Raw genomic sequence first — 27,986 nt, 5'->3', positions numbered from 1 at the left:
TCTTTTACCCGTTGTTGGTAGGTTAAAGCGTCCTCGCCTAACTGGAACTACAGACAGATAATACACAATCTATAATGTTTGTCTTTTCAATCTTATCTGTACTCGTACATACGTGTTCTTCGACTGCTGCTTTTTCCTTATTGCTTTGTATTGAGACACATTTACACAAGGCGGCCATTTTTGTGTGTGAAAGTGAAACCAGGACGATTGTAAGTGCCTGGTTCTTTGTATTTGCATTCTCTCCTCTTAGTCAATAGCAGTCAGTGTAATGCAAACGATGAAGAAATACTTGTCTGTGTTCCCTTTTAGAATTTGTTCTCCAAATTCACGTCTTATAGTTTACTTGTAGGAAGAAGGCAAGGAAAGGCACACGGTTTAACCAAAGTTCAAATCGCTTATGGTGTCGTCGTAATTGTTCTTATATAAAATAAGTAAGCATGGTCCATAACTGATTTTCTTTTAGAAGAGGGTGGAGTTTACTTGCATTAACAAATAGGAACTCTTGTTATAAATAGTTGTAATTTCGTCAGTGAAAGTTAGCAACACTGTAATTGAAGGTTGGTCACATTGATTTCAGGATGCACAGAAATTGGTTCAAAAGCCGCAATCTCTCCTGTTCCGGTCCACCTTCCATGAAGAAAGCGGACTCTTATGGTACGCGAAGGTTCTGTGAACAGTCCAGTAAGGTACCATACCGTGGGTAACACGGCTGGCTGGAAAACCTTGGTGTGTCCTTGCACATAAACATAACGTTATGTGGAACGCATGACCAGAATTTTATATAGCTATTACCTAAGGGTGCATTAAAGCTGGTGTTGATATTTACAGCATGTTACATAAATGGTGATGGCCAGTAATGAAATCGAACAAAGGCGTTGCTATAAAAACACAACAATTTCTTTCTAACTGTAGTCAAATAGCAGTGTGACAGATTAGATGCCTCTCAACCATCTCCGCACGATAAAAAGCCCTCCATTTCATCTCTTATAAGAGCGTAGGGGTGCGCCACCCTATTTGTATGTCTATAATAAAAATGCTGATTATGCAAATAAGCCAACCTTGTATTGTTGAGTTGTTTTAACTGGAACACCAGCCAAGCTACTTTCGAAAATTCCTCTCCTTCCGAAAGACCCCAATTCTGAACATTTACACCTGCTTAGAATTCTTGTTGTCGGTCTTATATCGCTGTTGTCTGGATATTCGGAATAGTTTCGTGGCTACGTACGCCTATTTTTCATCAGAGGTATCTACACAGCGAAAGTAGGCAAGGTAATGTTTGTACTAAACTTACATTTCCACCCCCAAAAACATTCTTACCCCACCCCTGCTTGAAAATGGCGGGAAAATATAAAGTGGCCAGGATTGATTGATTGATTTGCTTTATTTTACGTCGCTTTTTGTGCTACTTTTGGCTAATTTGCGAAGATGTAGATGAGTTGAGTGATGATATGATGAAACTGACCAATGGACAGTCACAAACATGGAAAACATTGGATATCTCCATCTTAAAAGCGTGATTTTAATACATTTGATTTCAGCGCCATCATCGTAAAATGGCTGAACTACATATTATTTACCTTCCTTTGGAAAAGATTGGATACCTCCATATTAAAAGCGTTATTTCAATAATATATTTGATTCTAGCGCCATCATGGGAAAATTGATGAACTACAGATTACACCACCGTGCATTTCTTAAAAAAAAATTGGATGATTTCAAATCAATAGGTGATTCTGGAAGTATTTTGAATGTTGATAAGGGAAATGACATCTACTTTTTCCAATCACGTCAGGATTTTTCACAATTTCACAATCAAAATTCTCATATTCGCCATTATATTACATCCATTATCTAACGCATCAAAAGAATTTAAGCAAGGGATTTGCTTTATTTTACTTTGACTTTTGTGCCACTTTTGGCTAATTTGCGAAGATGGGGATGAGTGATGATATGATGAAATTGATGAATGGACACTCACAAATATCCATGCCCAGGCCAGGATTCGAACCCGGGACCCCTAGCGTCGTAGCACGATGTGCTAACCACTCCGTCACAGGGGCCGGCAATTTATGCAAGGGAAATTTAGGTTGTTTCCAAATTAATAACTGATTCCGAAAGTATTTTGAGTGCTGATCACGAAAATGAAATCCATTTTTACATCACGTTAGGATTTTTCACAATTTCACAATCAAAATTATCATATTTGCCATTCCATTACGCCTATTAGAGAACGCAATAAAATATATTTAAGCTAGCAAAATTTCGGAAGTTTACAAACCAATAGGTGATTCTGGAAGTATTTTGAATACTGATAACGGAAATGACATAAATTTCTTCCCATCACGTCAGGATTTTTCCCTAGATTAGAATTTTTCTCCATGTCATTAAGTTCAATCAACCCAGTACATTATAACATTGAGTTTTGGACATTTTGTGAAGGATATTTTTATGAGGGATTTCGAAAATGGAATTTACGTAATCAAAGTTTACAATTTTCATGTCAATGTGATTTGTGAAGATAGAAGGTGGATTAAATGTTTACTATTCTATGTGCATTTATAGTTCAAAATTGGAGGATTTGTATTCTAGAAATCATGGAACTACACATTTTATTGTGAAATAAAGACACTTAATATATTACCATTTTCTGAAAAAAAAAAAAACTTCACGTGATGGGTAAAAATGGATTTCATTTTTGGAATCAGCATACTGAAATTATTCAGGGACAACAGTCATCTGTGAGTCATCCAAACCGACGCAGGCCTGTGTTATTTACCTTCCTTAGGAAAAGATTGGATACCTCCGTTTTAAAAGGGTGATTTTAATATGTTTGATTTTAGCGCCATCATCGGGAAATGGCTAAACTACAGATTGTTTACCTCCTCTGGAAAAGATTGGATACTTCATCTTAAAAGTAAGATTTTAGTATATTTGATTTCAGCGCCATCATCGGGAAGAAGCAGAACTACAAATCATGTACTTCGCTCCCTTTGGAAGTATGTATCCTTTCACAGAAGAAGGTCTACAGTTTAATCACTTCCCAATGATGGCGCTGGAATCAAATATATTAAAATCACGCTTTTAACATGGGGTATTCAATTTTTTCCAAGGGGAGGTAAATTATCTGTATTTCAGCAATTTCACGATGTTGGCGCTGGAATCAAATATATATTAAAATCAAGCTTTTAACATGGAGTATCGAATCTTTTCCAAAGGGAGGTAAATTATTTGTAGTTCAACAATGTCATGATGTTGGCGCTGGAATTAACTACATTAAAATCACTGTTTCAATATGGAGTATCGAATCTTTTTCAAAGGGAGGTAAATAATATGTAGGTCAATAATTTCCCGGTGATGGTGCTGGAATCAAATATGTTAAAATTATGCTTTTAGCATGAAGGTATCCAATCTTTTCCCATGGGAAGTAAATCTGTAGTTCAACCAGGAATGTAGCTACATTGATCAGTTTGGGTGGGGGGGGGGGCAAAACGTAGGAATCGTTTTTATCAAACCATTAAAAATCAACATACTATTAATATACCATATTGCTTCTTATATATATGTGTGTGTGCAGGGGTGCCCTAGAGAGGGGGGGTATTTCATGACGCGCCTGCGTCACGGGAATATTTTTTTTTGGGGGGGACAAAATTTTATACCAATCTTCACACAAAAATTGGGAGGATCATATCGTTTGATTGACTTGTTATTGATATTTAGTGCTGGGTATTATGTTTAGCTTTTCTACCTACCTGTGGCTGATCGCGGCGATAGGGTTGAAATGAAACACCACCTCTTATGTCTTTAGAATCGGTTTGGATGGAGGGTGGGGACGTGGTATTCGCATTAATACAAACTGTGCAGAATAGGTTGACACTAACAATGACAGTTAGCCTAAAGTATCATATATTGCTTAAATATGTCTGTATTATACAGTGACGCAACCATAGGGGGGCAGGGAGTCATTGTCCCCCCCCCCAACCTTCGACGGAAGTCAATTCTAGGGTAGCAAGGGGGGAACAAACATTGACGGCCAAGGGCACCTTCAGGGCGGGTACAGAGGAGCAATTACCCCTTCGATTTCAAATTTTATGCAGATAAAAATACATTTTGTAAAATTTTCTTGCTTGCTTTTCTCGTTTTCGTCAAGTTCAGAGCTGTAGCCATGGGCGCCGAATGATCTAAAAAAAAGTTGTAAAAGAGAGAATGTCATGGCGTCCAGTGAAATTATTTGCGCCCTATTAAATCCATATTGTTTTAAATTGCAAAAATTGGATCTAAAAATTTTCTTGCTCTCTTCACTCGCATTCTACTTATTTTCTGTAATGTAATGTATTTAAATAATATGTGTTGTATATTTGTATTGAATAAGCTTTGAATACGTACACAATTTAGTGTTGTTGCATATGTTGTTGCATATGTATTTTCTATTTTATGTCACTCTATGTTGCATTTGTGTAAAACATATGTTGTACATGAAAGTTACACATGTATCTTCGGAATGCATTTATCATTCATTTTCTGCCATTCAAAAATATTTTTTTATATATAAATGTATATTTGGTGGTAGCTTTTCAGCTATGCACCAGTTACATTTGTTTTACATTTCACAATTTTACAATTTCATAATTTTATAATACAATATTTTCTCTTACAATATAGTTGGTAAGTACATATATTATTTCCTTAGTCGGGTTCCTCAAAAGTGTTGGCAAGGCGTATACCTCATTATATCCTGCTTCTTTTAGATCTCTTATGAAATACTCAGGCGTAGTTACATTAAGATGACATTCAAATATAATATGATCAGGTGTTCCTTCAGTTGCACCACACTGTGCAACTAAGCTGTAAAAAAGGCCCATTTACTCATATTCTACACGCTCTACCTCAACTGCATAAAGCAGGATCTACCTTACAGAGGCACAGTGAAAGCAAGCTGTTATCAGAGTCCATTATTCTAGGAAATTAGTTACGAATTCAAAACCAGAAACTTAGATCTTTTCCTTTTTATTTTAACAGTGCAAAGTACTTTTATAGAATTGTAACAATCAAAAAGTAAATAAATTCCCTTTCTTTATATATCCATAATCACACAACTGTATGATATGCAACTGAAATTTATATTCTACAACTTAAATTGACAAATAATTAGGGGTCAATGCGTGTATAGTGAATGCGGCCATACGACCGAGAATTCTAAGAATAGGTTCCTCAATACCCAAACTAATATTAATTTAATTAGAAGTTAGAATAACAAAAACCTAATATAGGGTAAAGAAATGAACAAATAAACTATAGAATTTTAAAGGAACCACACTACGTAAATTCCCCATCATATCGCCACACTTACCATACACGTTTACAGTCAGAGCTACACTGCTCTTTCCCCCGTGACCGATGCCTCAAGACAAACCGTGCTCGTTTTCTCCTGGCGGCCCTGAGCATAACAGCCAATCAAATCCAGGCATGACATCAGTTGCAGTGTTACCAGCACATTTAGTACATTTGTGGGCAGAGGGTTATAACTGACAGATTGCGGATTGTACAATCTTCCTAGTGTACGAGTCTTTAGGGGCTAGGGTGTAATTTAGCAGACATCTAAGAAGGCTTGTTAAAGAATTTCTTGAAAGGTTTATTATCTTGATACCTCTTTAGGTATAAGTGATTGAATTGAGTAGTATTTTTTTCATTAGTCTTCCCTGTAATTGTCCATTGTTTCTGCCAACTTTTCAACAATTCTGTTTTAGCATGTGACTAGCTCTTTTGCAGAAAATTTAATCAGAAGCGATCGGTGACTTGATTCTTCAGCTGCGCAGTGGCGATCCCTCCGTGTAGGAATGAGGAACTTCCTAGTTTCATTTATACTTATTTCCAGGTTTCTACTTTTTAAGAGTTTAATGAGCGTTGTAAAATTTTGAGCGCAATCAAGGTTCGCTACTCGACTGTCAAGAGTCAATGTGCTAGCTATCACCCACTTGTTCCAGATCTGTTGCCCAAAGACCACAGACCGTCTTTGCCTGCCGCTGAGGAACCTTTCTCGTCATCCTACAGGCAGATAGATGGGTGAGGGGCAGTGTAAGAGAGGGTGGGGGTACATGGGGGGTTGTCCAGTTATACGGTCCGCAAGGAAGCTCCTGTGGGTTCCTCAACAGTGAAGCCAACTCTAGCATAATGGTTCTAAACCTAGCAAAATTTGAACTTCGTTGGCGCTTGGCACTGTGTGTTTGGCATAATGGAAAATACAGCATAATCTCAAACACGGGCGTCCCTGGCATAAAGAGAAATTGAATTGTAATGAAGATATTATGAGGAAATATTTATTTTAAAGAAAATCTCCAGATCTTGTTTGTACTTCTCTAGCGGACTTGTTTCAAAGAAAAGGAAGTATGCTGACCAAGGGATAAGCTTTTGCAGGCCCTGATCCATCCTCTTGTTTACATCTCTTCTTTATCCTCCCCAATTTAACAAGAGAGGAATATCATAAAAGGAAATCGGTAGAAAGAGTTGGAGGTCACAAATAAAACAAACGGACACCGTTACCAGTCATGGAATTTTCTTCAACTTTTTTCAAGCATTATGCTAAACCCATTTGATTGAATGGTCGAAATTCCTAATGTTGCTTAACTACAAAAAATAATCAATAACGCAGTTGCTCCAAAATAGCAAAATAAAAATTGAACTTAAAACTACTACAGTCATCAGAAAATGATAATAAATTAATAATAATAATAATATACCCTAGCATAATTTTATCATATTTAGCGTAATTTATGAGTTGAAACAGCACCTTTTCTTATCAGGAGGTTGTTATATTGGCAAGCTATTCTTAATCCACACATGACAGGCAGGAAGAGCCTGCAGCTAACATTACAAATCAATGGCTAATCCAAGGTTCAGGCGATACATGTCACTGTGTAATTGAACGCATTTTCGAAAACTTTCCTCGGTCTGTTTACCATAACTTCCTCCACCCCAAAAATTTCATGAGTCGGCACTGCAGCTGCGTACTTGGCTAATGTGTCTGCTATGTAGTTTCCTTCTATAGATGTATGCCCAGGAGTTCAGGTTAGTTTGTGATACAAAATTTTTGTTAACAATGTACCAGTCAGAGGCAAGGCATCCGGTCATCGGAAGATGCGGCGATGACCAAGCAAAATAATAAAAATATTGTATTTTATATATTTTAGAGAAGAAGTAAAAAAAAATAAGTCAGAATACTCGCATATTTGTGCGAGATAAGCCAAGCGACAGCACGATACATCTCAAAATACTCAAGAGATTCGCTAATCTTTGCGCATCGAAATGAGGCCCCCCGGTACTACCCCTCGCGACGAACCCTCCCGCCACGTTTCCTATTGAAGGCAGTGATGTTCGACGGCCCAGCTCATCTCAAAATGGTGTGAATCTCTCTGGTCTCTGCTGGTGCCGAGAACAGCCGAATGCTTCCGAACAGCCAGACACCCTACAAGGTCCAACCAACGACCTGTACTTTCCCCCACTCTTGAAAGTCTGGGTCATAACAGGCCCTTTTTTCAGCCACCACCCCCATGTTTACAGCCACGGAAACGTTTCTCTGGAGTCATCAAGATTCTTCCGAGTGTCCAGTGTCGTGCTCAAGGAGGGGTTGGTGAGGGTTATAATCCCTGCTTAGGCTCAATATTCTTTTTTAAAAAAAAGGAGAAGAAAAAGGCAGGAAACATGGTAAAATGAGGAATTCAGCAATGACTACTAAAAAGTACACGTAACACCTTCCCCTTCGAAAATCCTGGGCACACCACTCGAAGTCTCAAATGTCTGCTATTTTCATTTGTTAAGAGGAAAAGCACACATTGAACGATATGAAATCTGCTTTTCATTATCAAAACAATTGGCGGCGAACCATGGTTCAAGTTGACCTCAGGTGAGGTAAGCATGGTCGCACTCCAGTAGCGCTCGGTATGAGAGAAAATGAGAAAATTGCCTAAAAAGCTGATTCTTCTTGCCTTTAAACGTGACAATTTGAGGTGTTTGCATTTCAGTTTCTATAATGTTTAATAATTCTCGTCATATGGGATAGAATTATGTGTCTTTTGTAGTCGTAATGTCTGTGGTATGAATTGGCAATGACCTTGGCTTTTATCGCAAAGAAATATTGTGGCCCCTCCCCCTCCATTGAAAGATTGACCCTGACGTTTGGCAAATCTTGGGATGACTACGTAAAAATGTCATGCTTTGCCACTGGTACCAGTCTACATAGTAATAAGCTGTTATCGACCCCAGGGAGTGTAAGACTGAGGCTGAACCAATGGCGATCACTACCCTCTTGAGGTTTTTCTCCTGTATATACAACAATACATGACGAAAAGCAAACTCTTCTGCTGTGAATATTGAATATTCTGCTGGTAATGGGTACATGTTGTATTCAATTAGATTATTGCAATATATTGCAGCTCCAGTGTTACCAGCTGCGGATTTTGATGTGTCTGTATATATATATATATAAATCTTCATGCCCTACAGAGTGTACATATTCCATGAATATGTTATTCACCATACTTGGCATTGACGTTCGTGAATCTTTACCTGAATATGGAGAAAAGTGAATGGAATGTATTGTTGCTAATTTAAAATAGTCTGTCGTAAAGCACAGAGATGTTGAAAATCTAATAACTTTCAGTATGAAATCCTTAATCGACTTTTATGCTGTGAATAAGATTGGAAGATTTAATTTATATTTATCTGTATGGGTTGATGACATTAAGGATTGTAAAAGTTGTAAATTTGGTATTATCGGACTGGATACAGAAGGCATCCTTTTCATTAAGAATTTTCTCGCAAGATATTGTGACCATAGATGGAATGGTGGTTCTCTGCTTCAACAAATTTAGCTTGTTTCGGTGTTCCTTTCCATAGACCAAAGATTCTACATAAACTATGATATTGTATTGAAGATATTTTCCCAAATGCCCAATTTAGATTATTGTTAATCAAGAAAGAGCCATATCCTAATCTTGAGTTCAGTATTTGCTTGAGAGCTTCATTTCCATTATTAGCTAATGTAAATTTGACGGTGTTGAAAAAATATTTCTAATCGTTTGTTCCAAACAAATGCTTTAGCACAGACTTGTACCCCTTTTTTGCGTAATTTATGAGGATAATAACGTCTTTGATAACAACAATAATAATTTGTAGTAGTAATAATAATAATAAAGCCATTATTAATGTTGTTATTATTATTATTATTGTTGGTACGTTTATTCTGGTACTTGCCTACCCCCAGACAAAAATTCATGGTTGTACCTCTGGTATTATATTTTTCCGCAAATTTTGACAAAAATAATTTGAGTAATTAATTCAGCATAAACGGGGGGGTTCTACTTTTGGGAAGGGGAGTGCATCATGGGCCTTGGGGGGGGGGGGATGGGCACCCCTGTATGTGTGTTTTTCTATTATGAACAGGTCTCAAGACTTCCCGGAAAGGCGGGCCATAAAAAATCATTAACAGCATCTACTACCATTACATCTGTTTGTGTTCAACAAGCAAGGAGGAAAATGAGAAAGACATGTATTTCTTAGGGTTCCTGAAAATTCAAGACCAGTGTTTCAAATTGAAAGTAAAATTTACCAAAATACTATTTTACAATATTTGTCATCAAAGTAACATTTTCAGATAATAGAGAACAGTTTGTAGGGGCCACGTGAACGTTTATGGGGTCAGTCTCCTTAACAATGTCCCTGCTTTACCCCCTAATAGGGTTGCTATATTTTATAAGTGAAAATTTAGGACAATGTTAATCTGAAGCCTGTTGGAGATGCAAAAGGGGGTGGGGGGAGCTGGACCTAATAAAGTAGTATGTACGTACACCATAATTATTATTTATTCTTTCATTATCATTTTCTGAAGTTTTACACTTCCTTTTTTGTGACATTATGCACTAACCTGCTTTTTCACAAAGTCAAAACTTTATTTGAAAACTGCAGAGTAAGTAATAAGCACTCTGAGAATTTACTGCTTACTACTGTAAGCAGCTTACTCGTACTATACAATACAGAAGGTTGTTCGCTTTATATCCGACCATGTTTGACGGGTACTCACCTTAAGAGATACCGCGCCGCCACCATCGATCATGTTCTATTGGACCCCCAGCATTGTGGACTATTGCCCGGCATTGCAGTTTCCATTGCAGCAAGCTCCGGTGCAGGACAGGCATGGGAATTCTGTCCCACTCCTCCCTGCAAGCTTTTCATAGACCATCCAGGGTGCACGGTCGGCGATGTTGAAGACGTCGTTTCAACAGTCCAAATGCGCAAAAATCCATTGGACTGGCATCTGGGCTTTTCACAGGAATGTCTTCAAACGGAATGACACGAATTCCTAATTCCTCTGCCATTTCCTGATGTTCTGGCGATATGACTTGAAGCCTTCTCCATATGGATCATCACCTGGTTCACGTCCATTCCATACAATTTTGGGATGTCTCTCCGATAGATAGGTGTCAGAACGGAGTCTTGGAAGTATCCGACATTCACCTTCACGTTTTTGTCCACCTTGCGTACCATCAACTTACCCTCATATCCGAATCCCGTCACAACCATAAAGCCACGAGGGAAACTTTCCCTGCACTACAGAAACTGCTCTCATCGAAGATTGATAGTGACTATATTTCTTGAGAGCTATAGTTTGCAAGGTTTAAAAAACAACCAAAAATAATAGACATTTGAACCACTATCCATAAAGTATGGGTTAACACTCGGGGTGACTACTGCAAAAGTTAACCAATTCTCCCGACACTGCTTCACAATGCGTACGTATGAAAACTTAGCATGGAAAATGGCCATTACGTAACCCTCCCAATACCGGTTGATTTTCGGCACCATTTCATAACATTCACTACCAACACACACACCTACAAGGTCTGCAGCTGTTATTAACCCTTTACCTGCCAATGTTCCCATTTGGGAACATCAACTAATTTTCAATTTCAACTATACTGAAACAACACTTTTTATAGTTTTCTTGTTTTATCTATTAATTTAGAGTGTATATTTACTATTAACAACATTTAATTAATATTTTCATTATTATCGTCTGGATAGTATACTATGAAATTACACCAAAATTGTTAAAATTGCATTCATAATATTATATAAATTTTATTTACACCCAAATTAATTACATTTCTCTTCTTCGTACATAATCGGGCAGAACATAATGCTAGTGTTACATGAAATGCATTAGAATGGGGTTTTCATTGATTTCTATTAGTGTGGACCTAAGTTTATTATCATGTTCCCAAATGGGAACATTGGCGTTTTGCATGAACAATGGTTACAGACAACTAATAACTCGCACAAAAAACTGAACAGAAATTTTCCTTTCTCACAGTTGTGAGGCAAGATTGTTTTGTAACTTTGTCAACAATGGAAATAAAATCATGCTTATTGTTGGCTACAAGTACATTTGAAATAATTGTTTTTACATTGTTTGTATAACAACGATCCCGGCGTGTTTTGTGCCACGTTCTGTTAGCTGCTTCTGTTGATTCATGCAGTCTCGTTGTTATAAAATTCAGTCTTTCAACAACATTTGTACGAACAACATGGCATAGAATCGTTTCCTAACATTGGAAGCAGCTTTTCAGTATTGAAATGAAATTTTAGATGACGATACTGAAGACATTGGAGATGTAGTGGATATTTGTCAGTTGCCTCCAGAAGAAACTGCAGATCTTACCGATGAGGAAAAAATTGATGACAAAGTTTTGGAAGAAGTGGTTCCTTCAGATGTGTATGGTGAATTGGTTGTCACAACTAACATGGAACAATCTACTCCGGAGTCTCTTCAGCCAACCACATCAAGAAAGGCTAAAGGGGCATCAAGTAAACAGGTAGGACATCTTTCGTGGAAGAAGTCTATGGTTATAGAAAACAATTCGCTCCATTGCGATGATTCATTTCAGTGCTTATCCGACAAACACCCAGAATTACTGCCATTGGAACCTATGGAGTTGTTTCATAAAATTTTACCAGAGACATACCTCGAGCATCTATCTTCAATGACGTGCCTATATGCAGTTCAAAAGGTCAAAATTGTGTCGTTCACCAAACATGACATAGCTCAGTTCTTTGGTTTGCTTCTAATCAGCGGCTATCACAATGTTCCAAGAGAAGATATGTACTGGTCAACAGCAGAAGACGTGACTGTACCAATTGTCCCAACTGCGATGCCCAGGCAGAAGTTTCGGGATATAACTAAATATTTCCACGTTATGGACAATACTCAATTGAAACAAGTTGATAAACTTAGAAAAATTTCACCATTATATGATGAGCTAAACAACGATCTTCAGCAATGTGGAATTTTTCATAAACAACTCAGCATCGACAAATCAATGCTTCCCTATTATGGGTAGATGTCCCTTGGTTCCCACAAATGAAATGAAGAAAAAGAAAGAGGAGAGTTTGACTTTCGATGTTATGGTGATATTTACATGTGTGGATGGAATGTCTTCTACCGTAGTCACCTTGGCATCCAACTACCACACACACTTGCCATTAGGAACAGCAAAGCGGTTCTCTTGGCAATCAAAGAAGAGGATTGGTGTCCCTGAATTTCACTAAAGTACAATAAAGGAATGGGGGGCGTCGATATCTTCGACCGTATGCTGTCCAGCTACAGACCTCAGCTGCAAGGGAAAAAATGGTGGTGGAATTTATTTTCATTGCTTTGAATGTGGTAGTTGTTGCAGCCTGGAAAATTCACCAAGAACTTCATGGCAAGAATTCAAAGAATCACTTGGATTTTAGAAGAGTATTAGCTATCGACCTCATTCGCAAAAATCCACGAACATCTTCGAGGCCAGGATCACGATTTCAAATCCCAGGGTCTATGAGGAAAACTGTTGGAAGGTGTGCATTTTGCCAAAAAAAAAAAAAAAATCTCGCCTACAATGTCGCGAGTATGCAAGAAATATGCATTTACACTGCTTCCCAGCTTTCCATGGCTTATCACCAGTTTGGGACATTTTGTGTGTTTCTGTAATTTTTTTTTCAATTTCAAATGTGTAAACTACATATATTTAAAATTTGGTATTGCTACATTTTCAATAAAACAAATCCTTTTCTCCTTGAGAAAAATTGCACAATGATGTTTTCTCATTTTTATACAATTATGTTATCCTATTATGTATTTGTATTAGTATTTTGTATTTAGAAGGTTGTAATGTTGTCTCACTCTCTGTAAGCTTATATGTAATATTTCTGTACATTTACTATGCTACTATATAAACGGAAAAGATACTGGTCCAGTTGAATTATAATTAGAAAACTCTGTAATAATACTTCACATGAAACGCCAATGTTCCCAATTGGGAACACTCCAGTTTACATATAGAGAAAATAAAAAATAACAATTTTTTTGAATAATTCTCTTTAATGTACACCAAAGAGACAAAAATTACTGAAAAACTCATTAATTTCAAATCCAAAGACAATTCAGCGTGTAAAAGGTTAAAGCCCATTACCACTGTAAACTTACATTGCAAAACATATTTTATACAGATTAATATTCAACGGTGTGCTAATGTGCATGTGTTCCCCATTTATTATAGACAGATTTTACCCAGGTGCAGTCTGGTTCATCATCATCACACATTATAGATACATGCTTCAGTGTTCTGAAATTCACTATTGTCCACCAGATTAAGTCTTGGCATCATCTTTTCCACCAGCATGCAGAGCTGATACCTTTAAAATGGTATCTGTTATGAAACATGTTTCGATATCTATTCTTTAGGCAATAGTAGGGAATGCCACTCCAAATTCATTGCTCTGAAGATGAGGGACACTGTCATTATCCTAAATAATAAGTACTTCACTTGCATGAAGAATTAAATATGTGTATTCATCAAAACATTTGTTGGTTTTTCATGCATTTCCCTGCAACTAGCAGGTAAATCCTCCATTCACCCACCTGGCAGTTATTGCAAGGATCGTCAATTTGATGTCAAATATTGATCGCCAATATTTGTAAAGATGAACATGTAAAATTAGATAACAATGCAATAACAATGCAAGAGAAGATATGATTTTCATGAAATATCTCAAAATTGTCTTGTGATCACAGTTTTTTCCTAATAAACATGAAAATACTAACGCCTTTGAAATATGATCTTAATTTGTTTCAGCAAGAAACTTTCCAGATTTTATTGTGTTTTGGCGTCATTTTCGCTTCACCAAACTGATGCACATGGGTGAATGATCATACAGGTCCTCACTTTTCTTGTACTTCAGATAAATGATTACATGAAAAGTGAATGTGCAAACATAAAGGAACATCGAAGGTGATCAGTGACTCAAATGATCTGGCTGGCGAGATCATGGGTCACTGATGCAACTTTTGCGCTATTGGAAATCAAATTCTTGGCTCCATATTTAGAAAAAGTTGTCTATTCCCAATGGAACACACTGTACTAGGCAATGTAAACTAAAGTTCAAGTCATGAAGAACATTGTGTAGCTACTGATATAACCAAAAAAAGAAACTAGTTTTTGTATCAGATAAGAATGTTCAACTGTCAACACATAGTTTTTAGAGTTATGGCTTAACGTGATATGTGGTCGTATTGCATAATGCCTCAGCACTTGAAATTACTCTACATTGAGCAATTCAGTACAATCAGACATCTAACATGTTTTAAACTTTCTTGAAGTCAATTTTCACCACTTAACCAACTATTTTGAATCTTTCTGGCAAAGAGGATATTCAGAAATGTCAAGAAACCAGTAATGTCTCCACTGAAATAGAGGAGTCTAGGATGGAAACTACCCGACATTGAAGTACTGAGATATTATTTTAGCATCCATCGTGTTAAGGTTTGGTCCAGAGTTTTCAATCTGAACAGGTGTAAGGACGTTTTTCTTGCAGAGGGGGTAGGCTGGTTGTCCTGGTGTCCCGAAAAGTTTCTTCGAGATGCACTAATGTCTCGGAATTTGGTGAAACTTTACTTTCATGCCTTCTTTCTTTCTTTCTTTCCCTCTTTTTCTTTCTTTCCCTCTTTCTTTCTTTCCTTCTTTTCCTCTTCTCCTTTCGCTTTCTCTTTCTCCTCTTCTCTGGTGGAGGAACAGAGAGAGAGAGAGAGAGAGAGAGAGAGAGAGAGAGAGAGAGAGAGAGAGAGAGAGAGAGAGAGAGAGAGAGAGAGAGAGGGGGGGGTGGGTGTAGGTGGGTGTGGGTGGGTGTAGAAGAAAAGGAAGAGAGAGAGAGAGAGAGAGTGAGAAGAGAGAGAGAGAGAGAGAGAGATCTCTCTCTCTCTCTCCCTAACATTATTTCTATTTAAATGCATGGACATAATTATAAAATTATAATTTTACAAACCAATGTAACTGTACATTGCTATCTCTCAACAAGAATTATCGAGTTACAAGTAGGTGATGCAGAGATATTTGACTTCATGATTATGCACTTTCCGACAACAATTAATTAGTAATAGTGCTGCATTTATTTATTTCTGTTTGCAGTGCTGATTTTCAGTTAAGATTCTCTTCTACAGGGGTTCTTCGCTTCATATCCGACCATTGTCAATTCGGTGCTGCCACCTGGCGTATCATGCTGGAACTATGGGTCTGCTGGTGGGAGCAGTGTTGTGACAAGGGTCGTATTTTAGGAGTATCCAATATTAAGAAAAAGTTATTTCACAAAATTGATTAGAACTTTTCTTTGGCCAATTAAAAACTGTCTGAAAATTAAGAATTGTATTTAAAACTTTTATATGTGCATTATATTTAAATTTCATTATGATCGGACTACAAGATTTTAATTTATAGAATTTCAGAGAGCGGTCGTTTGGAGAATGAAAAATTGCACTTTTTTGGTTCTCATGATAAAAAAATCGAAGGTATACTAAAATAAATGTTACCAAAAATTAATGCAGAATTGAATAAGCTAAATTCTGATGAAACTCATTTTTCATGTATGTCTACTTGTTAATTTTTAATTGGAGTCCAAACTCGAGTATCCATAATTTTCAATCAAACAGTACATACAGACTGTTAAAAAACAATTTTCTACACAATTTAAGACAAAGTATAATAATTTTACTGTCTAATGATTAATGCTTTGGGCTCCGACTACGGGTGCAGGTTCGAGACTCATGGGGGAAGCGTAACAATTTCTCTTCTGAGATTTCAGCCTGCATATGGGCCACCCACCATAGTGAGGAGATGGGGAGCTACAAATGAGTAGCATGACGTTGTCATGGAAATTTGCAACAATGACTGCAGATTTGTTGTGCTGACCACACCTAACCCTGTAACTAGAGCTGTGTCAAAGTGTCGAAATCGTAAAAATATCCATGTCGATTTCCATATTCGATGTGTCTATATTGATATTATCAACGTATGATGATGTTGCATTCCTTGTGTACAAGTTAAGTCAAGCACAAGGATGTTAAGATGACAAGCTCACCTCGCGGGGATAGAACTTGGGAGGTGAATGATGGGAGATTGCCTCTGATTAACATGGAAAGCTAATACGTGCAACAACCAATAAAAAGTTAGGTTCCTACTTTAAAGAACTTGCTGGTTACCCTTGTATGTCCAATTATATCGATACGATACAAGACAACACTTGACAAAGACAGTCTCAAGTTGTAAATGACTGCCTCATTCTTGGTCTCACCTTAATATACAGCATATACAGCGTGTGACAGCACATACTATTTTGTAATAACATTTTCCTGTTTGATGCATAGTTTCGACACTACGAGCAGTGACGGCTCCAGAAGAGGGTAGGGACGAAACTGAAATTAAAAGATTTAGATGTGTTAGATGGTGTTTTCGGTGACATCGACATTTTCGGTATCGTCGACATTGATATTATTGGTATTGTCAATATCAATATTATTGGTATTGTCAATATCGATATTATTGGTATTGTCAATATCGATATTATTGGTATCATCAATATTGACGTCGATATTTTCTATATTTGATGTATCGACTTGATATCAATATTTCATCAATATCGCACAGCCCTACCTGTAACTGGTTGGATTATCTCCCATTGGCCTGCAGTCTGTAAATAGGCCCTAGCCCTCACGGGCTGTTGCATCACGGTTTATTGTTTATTTTATAATTATTTTTCTGCAGTTTCATCTCCATTAACTTTATGAAGTTTATTCTGTAAATAAACAAAAAAAAAAGCTCACCTTAAATAGTAAAGGACTATTTAAAAAGGAGCAAACAAATTATCACCAGAATAAGCACTATTCCAACACATCAGGATATGTAAGAAATGTTGAGAAATTTTCAGAAGTACTATGAAAGAAATTTGTGAATTCTTTCCTCAACAGCCCAATGCTAAACAAAGACCAGTGGGAGAGAGAGAGCAACCAATTTTAAAGAAAATGTTCAACATATAACACAACATCTAGTAAACCAGCCTGAAATCGAAAAACACGTGGAAAAATGGCCATATATTTATTATACTTGGATAATATGTATCGAATGCCAATCAACAGCCTTCTGTGAATGGTAACAGGTGAGTTACTGAAATCAAGAGACAAACAAAGTTAAGTTTTTGCAAAAGATACATGGAATTATTACATACTTTTGTGTATGAAATCTTGCTCAAACTTCACTGTGGTTACAGGTTTGCGAGAAGTAAGGAATCTAAACTGAAAAGTATAAGCAGAGTTGATAAATGAAGTAGATATCCTCCAGAGTGGTTATCAAATGCCAATAAATGTGAAGAAAACCAAGGAAAGCAGCATAAACTATCAGCTCTTAAGATCAAACATGGTGATAGGACAGAATGGAATTGAAGAATTTTGCTATCTTGGGAGTAGAGTAACTAATAAAGAAAGATGCAGGAAAAAGATCAAAAGTTAGATAGAACTGGTAAATAAAAGTTTTTACCAAAATAAACTGTTTTAGCTACAAAGAAGAGATTCATAAAGGCTTTTGTCTGGAGAACAGCACTGTATGGATGTGAAACATGGTCAGTGGCTGAAGATCAAAGGAACTAAGATGGTGTTACTGGAGAATGGATAAACTGAGTAACAAATGAAGATGCTCTACAACTTTATATATAGCAAGATAAGCCTGTGGAAATCAATTGTCCAGAGAAGATGCAGGATGATAGGCTATACCTTGAGACATGAAGGAATAAGTGTAAGGGTCATTTCATATCATTTCAACCAATTCTGAATTAATTTGTGCCTCACCATTTTAAAAAAATATTTCAAGCGTTCAAAACCAACACCGAGAATATTCTTCAGGTTTGAGTTTGGACCTGGCAGCCATTTTCAATCATTGGCACGCAGTGATTTTAGCATTTTCAGAACTTTACGAAAATCGCTGTAACTTCTATTCTAGAATTCCAATTGTAATGATTCAAAAACCATTTTCTTAAAAAATAGATGCTCTTTCATTTTGTTCATATCCATTTTTGTTTCCAGATTAGTAGTTTCCATGCTATAGTACAATAAATCCGATACATTTTTTTTTATAATTTCTCATCTTTGGAGCACAAAATAACCACGAATAATGCTCTGAACACTTTCACTCCAAGCGTTTTAAAAATATTCACATGGTTCACGACTTTTGACTCATCCTGTATCTACATGATATAATACATAGCTTCATATTTAATATACATTTTTAATACGTCTGAGTTTCAAATATATTTATAGCTATTTTTTGTATTGCAATTTTTTCATTTTGCAGTTCCACACTTGCTTATTTAGTATTGTCAGGGAGCTATTTTTGGGTCCATTTAATCTTAAATATATTTCTTATTTGGAAAAACACCTTCACCAAATTTTAATATGTTGAGCCCAAGAGATTTCAAATTTCAGAATTTTCCTCCATCCCCCATTTGGGAATACAGAGCATCAAACTTTGTTTTTTTTTCCAAAATTTTCAATTTTTTGCTTATATAGAAAAAAGGGGGCCCACATGCACCTCATATGTTTAGCAATTTTCAGACTTGCCTGGCACTGCACAGGGAATAAAAGAAATATGGTTAAGGTGTTCTGCCCCCTTCATGGCTATTTTGTGCTCCAAAGAAGAGACATTTTGAAAAAAAGAAAATATCAGATTTACTGTAGTATAGCATGGAAACTACTAATCTGGTAGCAAAAATGGTTATGAATAAAATGAAAGAGCATTTATGTTTTAAGAAAACTGTTTTTGAATCATTACATTTGGAATTATAAAACAAAAGTTACAGCAATTCTCGTAAAGTTCTGAAAACGCTAAAATCACTGCCTGATCCAAATGCAAGCCTGAAAAAAATTTACAATGATGGTTTTGAACACTTGAAAGATCTAGAAATAAGAGGTTAAATTATTAATATTTTTAGAAATGGTGAGGTGACACGGGTTGGTAGAAATGATATGGAATGACCTGTAACTGAAGGAAAACAGAAGGATAAAAGCACTCTGACAGGCCAAAGATAGAGTAATAAATCCCCGACATGAATTGCAAAAACTATAGAGAAATGAAGACCTTAGCAGAACACAGAATGAAATGGAGAAATGAAAGTAAGAACATAATACAAACAAGTTCCACAGTCCCCTTCTCCAGGAAGGCAAGGGAAACTAGTGAGGAGAGAGAAGGAAAAATATGAAGCAAGCAAGGAAATAATGAGGAAGAGGGTAAAATTTTCAAAAGTAAAAAAAAGTTTAAGCAAACCAACCTTGGGGTTTAGCAATGAAGAATGGATCAACGTTTGTAAATTAAAATTACAGATACAGCTAATGTAAAAATATATAAAAAGTATGAGCTGCCACTAAACTAAACTTCCTTAGTTGTAAGGGAAAGTAAACACCTAAAACCAGTTTATGTGGTTCAATCCAGTTCAGTATTCTTACATTATCAATACATATTTAGGTGTAACTTTTCTTTGCATCAAACATGTATACTGTTACAAATCACAGAAAAAATACAACTACAATCTGAGTACATACTTTAATACATCCTCTCAATACACATCATTAATGGCTTTCATTCACTAATCTCAAGAAAGAAACATAATTATTTGAAGTATTAACTGTAAGATATGACTTTTTTAAATTCCATACTAACATTTAAACATTCAAAAATAAAAATGGGAATAAGCTTAAAAAAAACTAATAAATCACAACCAAAATAAGCACAACAGAATCATAATCAGACTCATTAATGCTTTATCACTAAAACTTGTTCATTGTACATCTTATTCTGGCTTTTCTATTGAAATCAATCAAATTTTGATAATAAATTGACTAAAATTATATAGGTATATATATACACAGGGCATGATGTAAGCCGCAGTAATTATGTAAGCACCTTAAGATACACACCAATCTGTTCATCTATCATAACTAACACTCAATTACAAGATATCTCACTGGTAGCCTATGTCAAGCCCTTAATTATCATAATTAGATGTTCAATATGTAACAAGTTCAATGTCTTCCTGCAGCTAATACACCGCAACAACCCCTCCCTTTTCCCTAACAATGGTCACGTTCTGCAACATCCATTGCTGCAAAATCAACATAAATAATCTTTAAAATTTTAAGATTGGTCAATATTGTTTCAACCATTTCCATTAAACTCATTTGCTTTGACGGAAACTTATTTACATAATCACTAGAACATATATCGTGATGATCAATTTATAAGAATTACTGCTTGCAAATTATCCACTTCCCAACTTAACCACTGTACAACAAAGTTCTGGAAATTATCGTTCGTAAAGTCTTTTCTCTGTAATAACTTAGTGCCGGAATGTTCCATTAGTCACACACCGCTGTCCATTGGATTAGTTACAGGTGATTTGGTTACAGACATGGGCTGGGCATTGTCGACCAGTGTAGACTTGGTAGTCTCTTCAGACACTGCATTAGTCCGCATCTCCGTTGGTGATGCCCTGTAATTGACAAATCACATGTTGTAACAGAAAACCAAACCCCCTTGGAATTGCATACCAACATAATAATGAGCTATTTCTTATAATTAACTCATATCTATACGTACATGTGCATATGCCATAATGTGCATGTGACAGCAGTTAAACAGATAGTACTTTGGACATACAACCGCCGCAAAATGACTTCAGACCTCATAACAAAAGCACAAAAAATACAGAAAATTTATGTGATATGCTATTAATAAGCTATTAGATACAGCAAAAAATGCATATGGAGTCATGTTGCCTTTACTTTTCAGAACCATTTGGATGCGCGTGGGCATGGAATCACTAAGGCTTCGGAAGTAATTTAAGTCCTAACAATGAGACTGAACTTCCCACTATTAGAAATATTTCCATGGAAACGAAACCTAAATATTGGACATGGAATGAAATTATTTTACGGAATCCGAAATTTTGATTAAAGAGGAGGGGCCTTAAAGTTTTGAATAAGGAAGGTGGAAGGAATGAGGTAAGTAAGAATAAAGAAGTAGGGGAAGTAGAATACAAATACGTCAGCATCCCATATGTAAAAGGGGTGTCTGAAAAGTTGGATAAAATTCAAAAAGACTTCAGGTTAAAAGGGGGAATGAGAGCACCCCGAAATATAGAGGAGTATTTCACAGAATACAAAAAGGATGGAAAGGGGCGAAAAGAGGTCAGAGATGAGAAGGGTGTCTATAGGATAACTTATTCTTGTAGTACAGCATATATAGGACAAACCGGAAGAAGCATGGGAACTCGCTGGGACGAACATGACAAGGATATAAAGGAACAATCACCGAAGACTGGGCTTTGCGAGCATGTTCTGGAATTGAAATGTAAGATTAGAAAGAGGGAAATGGTAAAAAGAGTTCATAAACAACGCAATAGGAACGTTCAGGAGGCTGCAAATATTTGTGTTGATAGGGGAAAAAAACAAAATAGGGATGACTGCAACTTGGATTAAACATGGATCAAAATGTTTAAAAGATTGGGGAAAAAACAGTGAAGAGTCTGTTAAATTCCTTGTAGCACTCACACACTACAGTAGTCATTCATTCTGTACGGTATTTTAGAATTATCTCCTAGCCTATATTAGACTTTTAACGTCATGTAATTTTACATTCTTTATCCCAATACCCTTTTTTTTTTTTTACCTAATCCTGGATTCATTTATATATATGATGAAGTATTTTATTTACTGATAAGAAAACCTAAAGAGATGCGTAGCTTCATGAAACGTTGTTTGCAAGGATTGTTACTACTATTATACTCACTCACGTAAGTTTTTTATACTTTTTATACTGTGAATATATTTAGTGAGTAAATGCACAAATTCAGAATGTACATTTTGTTTTTAGATGTTAACTGTATGCGACTACAGTTTGGCAATAAAAAGCAACTCCCTATGTCGTATTTGTTACTAATAGTAAGTTGTCAATTAAAGAGAGTATGTTTGTGCCTTGGGCCATGTTGCCAAACATTGTACTTAAGGTAAAAGTAAAGTTCCCCATGTTGGTGATATGATCAGCACCATACTCTGGTCACTTTCACCCCCACGCGAAGGTGGCTGGGTGAAACCCAGAGCTACTATATGCAGGGACAAGTATGGAATATTTAGACCCTAGATCACACATTTCGGGAATCAAACTCAACTGCCTTGTGGCAGCCAGATGCCCTTTTGACCGAGTCACTTCAGCTCAAAAATATAACACTTAAGATGGAGCTAAAAACATTCAGGGAGTCATTTTTCATTAACTCATGAATTTGTCTCAAAGCTCTTTAAATGTTATTTTCTAGCTTTTACAACTTAGTTGTTTCTTCCTCAGGAAATTTCACCCTCATCGAGATTGGATCGTAGAACTTGCAGAGCTCTGTGCTAGAGTGGTGATCATAGCATGCTACCAAAGCAGGATCACAGGTTCCAATATCTTGTAAGAGCGCATACACAATGAGCGAGAAGCTTTTGTGAAAGTTTTTAAATAAATACTGATGCTAGAGAACTGCTTTGCTACTGGCTCAATTGTGGAAATTCAGCGTAATGGATACTTGTGTAATTCATTTCTTCTCCACTCATACACTTTGTTCCAGATAGCCCAATAGTAGAAATACAAAGCATAAACTAATGAAAGAAAATACAGAAGGTGAAATGACAAATCAGGTCAATCAATGTGATTTGCATCTCTTGTATATTGTACAAGGGCTTTTCTATGGTAAAAGAGAGAGACTGCACTTCCCAAGGTCTGAATTATCCTGGCAGTTATGCAATTCACAGAAAATTGATTAATTCTGCTGTAAATATTCGAGAAGAAAAAATTGACTTCTTTACACAGGACTAAATTCATACTCGGAAAACTACATAAATATGCTAGTAAAAGGGAAATGTTGTAAATCAAGTATAGGGTTATATTCACCAGTTTAACACCAAAATACCATTTCATATACTGCTTCTGATCATAAAATGTGCCCAGTTTTTGTACCGAAATCTCGATTTCATTATTCACCATAACTATGTGGCTCTCATAAAGGGCAAGTTCTTTAAGGAATACAATAGCTTTTAGAACATTAATCACGTGGCAAAAAAAAGTTTCAGACATACTTTGAATCTAGAAATGGACAACTATTCGATGAATATTAGAAACAGCAACAGACAAATATGGAGCATGTGGAACTTACTTAGAGTCAGTGGCATAGTGCAGTTCTCTAGGGTCCCCCTGAAAGCATAATATTGGGGCCCCCTTACCAAATTATATATATATTGAGATGATGCCAGACTGGGACGCACGTACAAAAGTCAGCTAATCATCCCTCCACTTTATGTACAGTAAGGCTAATCGCGACTGGACCTACAGTTTAAACGGGACCCAAACCACTATATGCCTCCACCGGGTATCGAACCCGGGACACCTTGATTACAAGGTGACGACGCTACCACTGCACCATCGGGAAGGCCCTCATGCACATTCAGATACAAGTGTTATGCTAACTTAAGTATCTCATTTCACTATTACAATTTGCCTTCTACATGGCATAGTTGGTTGTGTTATTGTTTATCATTGATTACTTGAGATTAATTCCGTCACATATCTGTTGAGTTTATAAACCTGTTTTTCATTCTTCCTGGGAAAGAGAATACTGATTCAGTTAATTTTTCCAAATCAGCAGCAGTTTATATCACCAAATACTTTGTTATTTTCTTCACACTTATAAAAATCAGGGGGTAATGGAAAGGTCAAATATACTGGGCATGTGGCCTAATACTAACCACATATGCCAAAATTAAAAATGCAAATAAAGTAAAGAAAACTATTAATTTGAGAATTAGTAGTAATAGTTGCATGACCATGTCAAATTTTCTGTTCATCTTCCTCATGACAAAAGCGTTATTTGCAGCCACATCTACATAATTGAAGAATAACACCAAAGGCCTTCTTCTTCTGCTGCACCTCTCGAAGTATATTCCCCAGCCAGCTTCTTCAATGCTGCTTTTGGTTTTGTTGCAGTCCAGAATGATCTCTGATCTAAATCACTATGTTCATCTGAAATGCTGTGGTCATGGAACATGCTTGAAAGTACAACAGATTTTCCTTTCTTTGGCACATACAATACTAAAATGTCACGGGAGTGAACTGCCTTGTCCTTGGAAGGCTCTTCCTATCCATACTCACCAACTACACTAGCACTCGTACACCTGTCGACAGCACAATCCAATTCAATCAGCTGACTTGTCAGAGAGCGGGAGGTATTCCTTTGGCTCGTAATGCCACCTATAACTTGACAAGTTTAAAAACAAGACGCTGCAAATAGCTCCTGCGCATCTCACACCACATTTCCCCTCTCCATTGTTCGCAGCAACGGTGGTTCGCAGTGTTGCAACCTGGTCTGAGGATTTTCAACGAAATTTGTATTCGCATTTTCATGGGCTGTTTTCTACCTGTCGGAGTACAGAAATTCAGCTCACCTTTCGCCAACGACTCTTTTCCTTCTCTTAAAACTTGGCCTCCCCGATGGCGCAGTGGTAGCGTTGTTGCCTTGTAATCCCGGGTTCGATTCCCGGTGGAGACACATAGTGGTTCGGATCCCACTTTAAACTGTAGGTCCAGTCCCAATTAGCCTTACTGTGCATAAAGTGAACTTAAAACAACAAATCAATCCAATCCAATTTTTTTAAAACTTGAGAAATCATCCATTTAGATACTCCCGTGGCGGCACTTGTGGACTCGACAACATTATACTTAAGTTTATGTAACTCCTTCTGATTTCGCAAATATGTTGCAACATTGTAAACAATTTCTCTGGCCTGTCCTCTAAAGGGCTTTCCAGAGCAGATTGTGGATTTCGTTGGACCCGGCATGATTTGATTTTTGCATTTCAAAAATATGCAGCCAAGAGTAAAGAGCAAGATCATGTCAATGCTTTAAAAAAGAACACAGGCAAGCATGTTACCAGATTGCCTTCTCGTAGCGATTGTTGTACGATAAACAAAAGAACCCTCACCCCACTAGACTTTTTTTTTTAAAAAAAAACAGGCCACTGCTCGATGTCGCATTCAGAAAACGAAGTCATTCTCCCAGTAGTTTCTCTTTGTTATAAACGTTAACCCGCGTGCGTAATACTACAGTTTACGATCCGCGCACCTCACGCATTTTCAAAGACCGGATTAAATCAAATGAACCACTGATAAACTGATATGAGCCGGCATCGTCAATCTACACAGTAAAAATAGTTTGTCATATTTGTTTTAGCTTAATTTTGCTGAGTTGGCACCACTCGTACTCTCAAGGCCAGACCAGTACGTAGAAGAGTGGTGGGGAGGATGACGTAATAGGAAGTGCTCCGCAGCGATCTGCGCATATCGGGACTTAACTTGTCAGGCTATAGGCACAATATTTACAAAATGTAAAGCGTGGCTCATTTGAGAAGAGTTGTGGCATCATTTGGGTTGAAAACAACTCCTGCATGAAACTTGCAAATAGTTACATGAAATGTCAAGATGGGGGTAATATTGGCCCTCATTTGATTCTTTTAATTTAAAAAATAAAAAATACATGGATGAACATAATTTTCTTTTACACTAGAATTTTGGACACCTTCATGAATACATGGAATTTAATGTATTTGATTATTGGTTAATATACAAAAAAAAAAAATTCTGACTATCAGGTTCATTTTAACCTGATTTTGGTATTGGAAGGGTTAAGAACTGAATATCAAAATATGTTTACTCACTCTGATATGGTATTTTCAGCCCATATTAATACATGGCCTTGTCACATTCCAATGGATCTGTTGTTAGTTGTTCTTTAGGACTGTTTCAGCTTACTTTTGATTTTTTATAGTTGAGGAAGATAGTGAATCTAGAAATATAGTCTACTTCCTTCAGCACTTGTTTGAATATTTTGTCGGAATGACTATTAGATAAAGTGACCATTCCATTCATACCAAAGAGACAAGTGACAAGCCACAAGCTACACACTTCGAAATAAACCTTACCAAAGGCACATGACAAGCTACACATGTGGCTTGTTGCTTGCATGCCAATCAAACTGGGCTGTTTTCTCAATAGCGTGCATCGTGTCATTTCAGTTTGTTGGTTGCGCATGCACAGTCAATATGCTGTTTTCACACACTGGAGGGCCCGCGTAGCTTGTCACTTCAGTTTGAAGACTGACTTATGCGCAAGTTTCCAACTCAAAGAAAGCAAATATAGTTTCCTTATTTACTCTTGGCTTCAAGATGGTGAAATTAATTAGATTACGTATTCCTTAGTGAAGAAAATGACAACATTCCTTCATCAGAAAGAACATGACACTTCTATAATTTCACTACTGCATACCTGCTTCTTGCTCCCACTCCTGGCAATCCATATTTGCACAACATCCTGGTACTTCAACTCAAAAAAGCAATATACAAGGGATAATCGAAAAAAAGGTTTCCCGTGTGTGTGTGTGTATCCAGAAAGTGTGGAGACTTTGGGTTGGTAATATGTTGTGGTTACATGAGCCTCATCCTTCTTTTGTTGTCTGACACACGACCCTTTCCTTGCAGAGGGTGCCAGCATACTGATGTGTTGAAGACAGGAAGAGTTAAGAAGTGTGTGCCCAGCCAACATGGAGAATAGAGATGGGGTGAAATCATGGAGAAAGGATTAAAGTGCGAGCAAGCTCGCTATGAATGGGCACGTGGGGTTTCGGTATGGAAATTGATAAGCGGTTGGTGGAAGTGTATGGGTCTCGCATAATGTCAAACCAAATGGTGCAGCAATGTCAGCAATTTCGAGATGATCAGGAAAGTGTGGTGAACACAGGCAGCTGTCTACAGCCACAGATGTGACTTCCACTTTTTCCCCATTCCGAAGAAGGCACTGGGAGGGAAGCGTTTCACCACAACAGCAAAAGAGGAAGCTGCCGTATGCAGCTTCATCAGTAAACAGGACATGCAGTTTTATGAACAGAGTTTCTTGAAACTTTTGAAGCGCTACGACAAGTGTCTCAATGTCGCTGGGGACTATGTGAATAAATAATGTAATGATGCCCTCTTTCTGCTCATGTTCTTTATCCAGAATAAAACTCTCTGTTGATAACAGACCAGGTAAACTTCTCTGACTATCCCTCGTACTTACTTTTAGTACAAACTTCAGCAGTTACTTTTCAAGCCCTATTTGCACCATTATTCACATAGCATTATTTGGCTCAAGCCATGTATATAGAAAGGTCTGACAATGACTTGAATTTAAGTTCACTTGTGAATAAAAATATTCAATGAATACATTCAGAGGAAGTACTCATTTATCCAAGAAACAGTTAGTGAGGACTTCCTTTTAGAGTATTGATTTGCTACCACCTCTTTTATTCTTTGAAACATGAACAAACTACACTCAACAGGTCAACACACAAACACTAACATTTAACACCACTTTTGTTCAACTTCCTAATCTATCCAGACACTGCTAACAATACCTAGGAAATCAATTTTAGACACATACACAAGTGCTGCAATTTTCAACAGATACATACAACTGAAAATAATAAACTGAAATAAAAACCAGCAACATAAATAGAAAATGCAGGTGTACT

The 27,986-nt window shown here is 36.9% G+C and overlaps 1 protein-coding gene and 1 long non-coding RNA gene across 4 annotated transcripts in view; one reads left to right on the top strand and one right to left on the bottom strand.

The window, feature by feature from the left end:
- The first annotated feature begins 150 nt into the window (after positions 1-150).
- LOC146001718 (uncharacterized) lies at positions 151-27,437 on the top strand. 2 transcript variants are annotated; one of them, XR_014443595.1, is made up of 4 exons: positions 151-209; positions 21,189-21,400; positions 22,740-22,844; positions 26,959-27,437. It is a non-coding gene; the product is annotated as an uncharacterized LOC146001718 (long non-coding RNA). The 2 variants fall into 2 exon arrangements; XR_014443596.1 differs by lacking the exons at positions 151-209; positions 22,740-22,844 and having other exon boundaries at positions 21,195-21,400.
- fwe (calcium channel flower) overlaps positions 19,930-27,986 on the bottom strand; it is a 25,011-nt gene continuing 16,954 nt past the window's right edge. Inside the window, exon 6 of one of the 2 annotated variants that reach the window (XM_083139378.1) lies at positions 19,930-20,889. In XM_083139378.1, the coding sequence (XP_082995504.1) occupies positions 20,760-20,889 (130 nt within the window). In that variant the 3' untranslated portion in view covers positions 19,930-20,759. The remainder of the gene's footprint in view (positions 20,890-27,986) is intronic. The other variant, XM_083139387.1, reaches the window with a different exon arrangement.

Source organism: Lepisma saccharinum, chromosome 1, assembly GCF_977018435.1.
Source record: "Lepisma saccharinum chromosome 1, izLepSacc3.1, whole genome shotgun sequence".
Classification (NCBI taxonomy): Eukaryota; Metazoa; Arthropoda; class Insecta; order Zygentoma; family Lepismatidae; genus Lepisma; species Lepisma saccharinum.
This window is presented reverse-complemented; position numbering and strand designations above follow the sequence as displayed.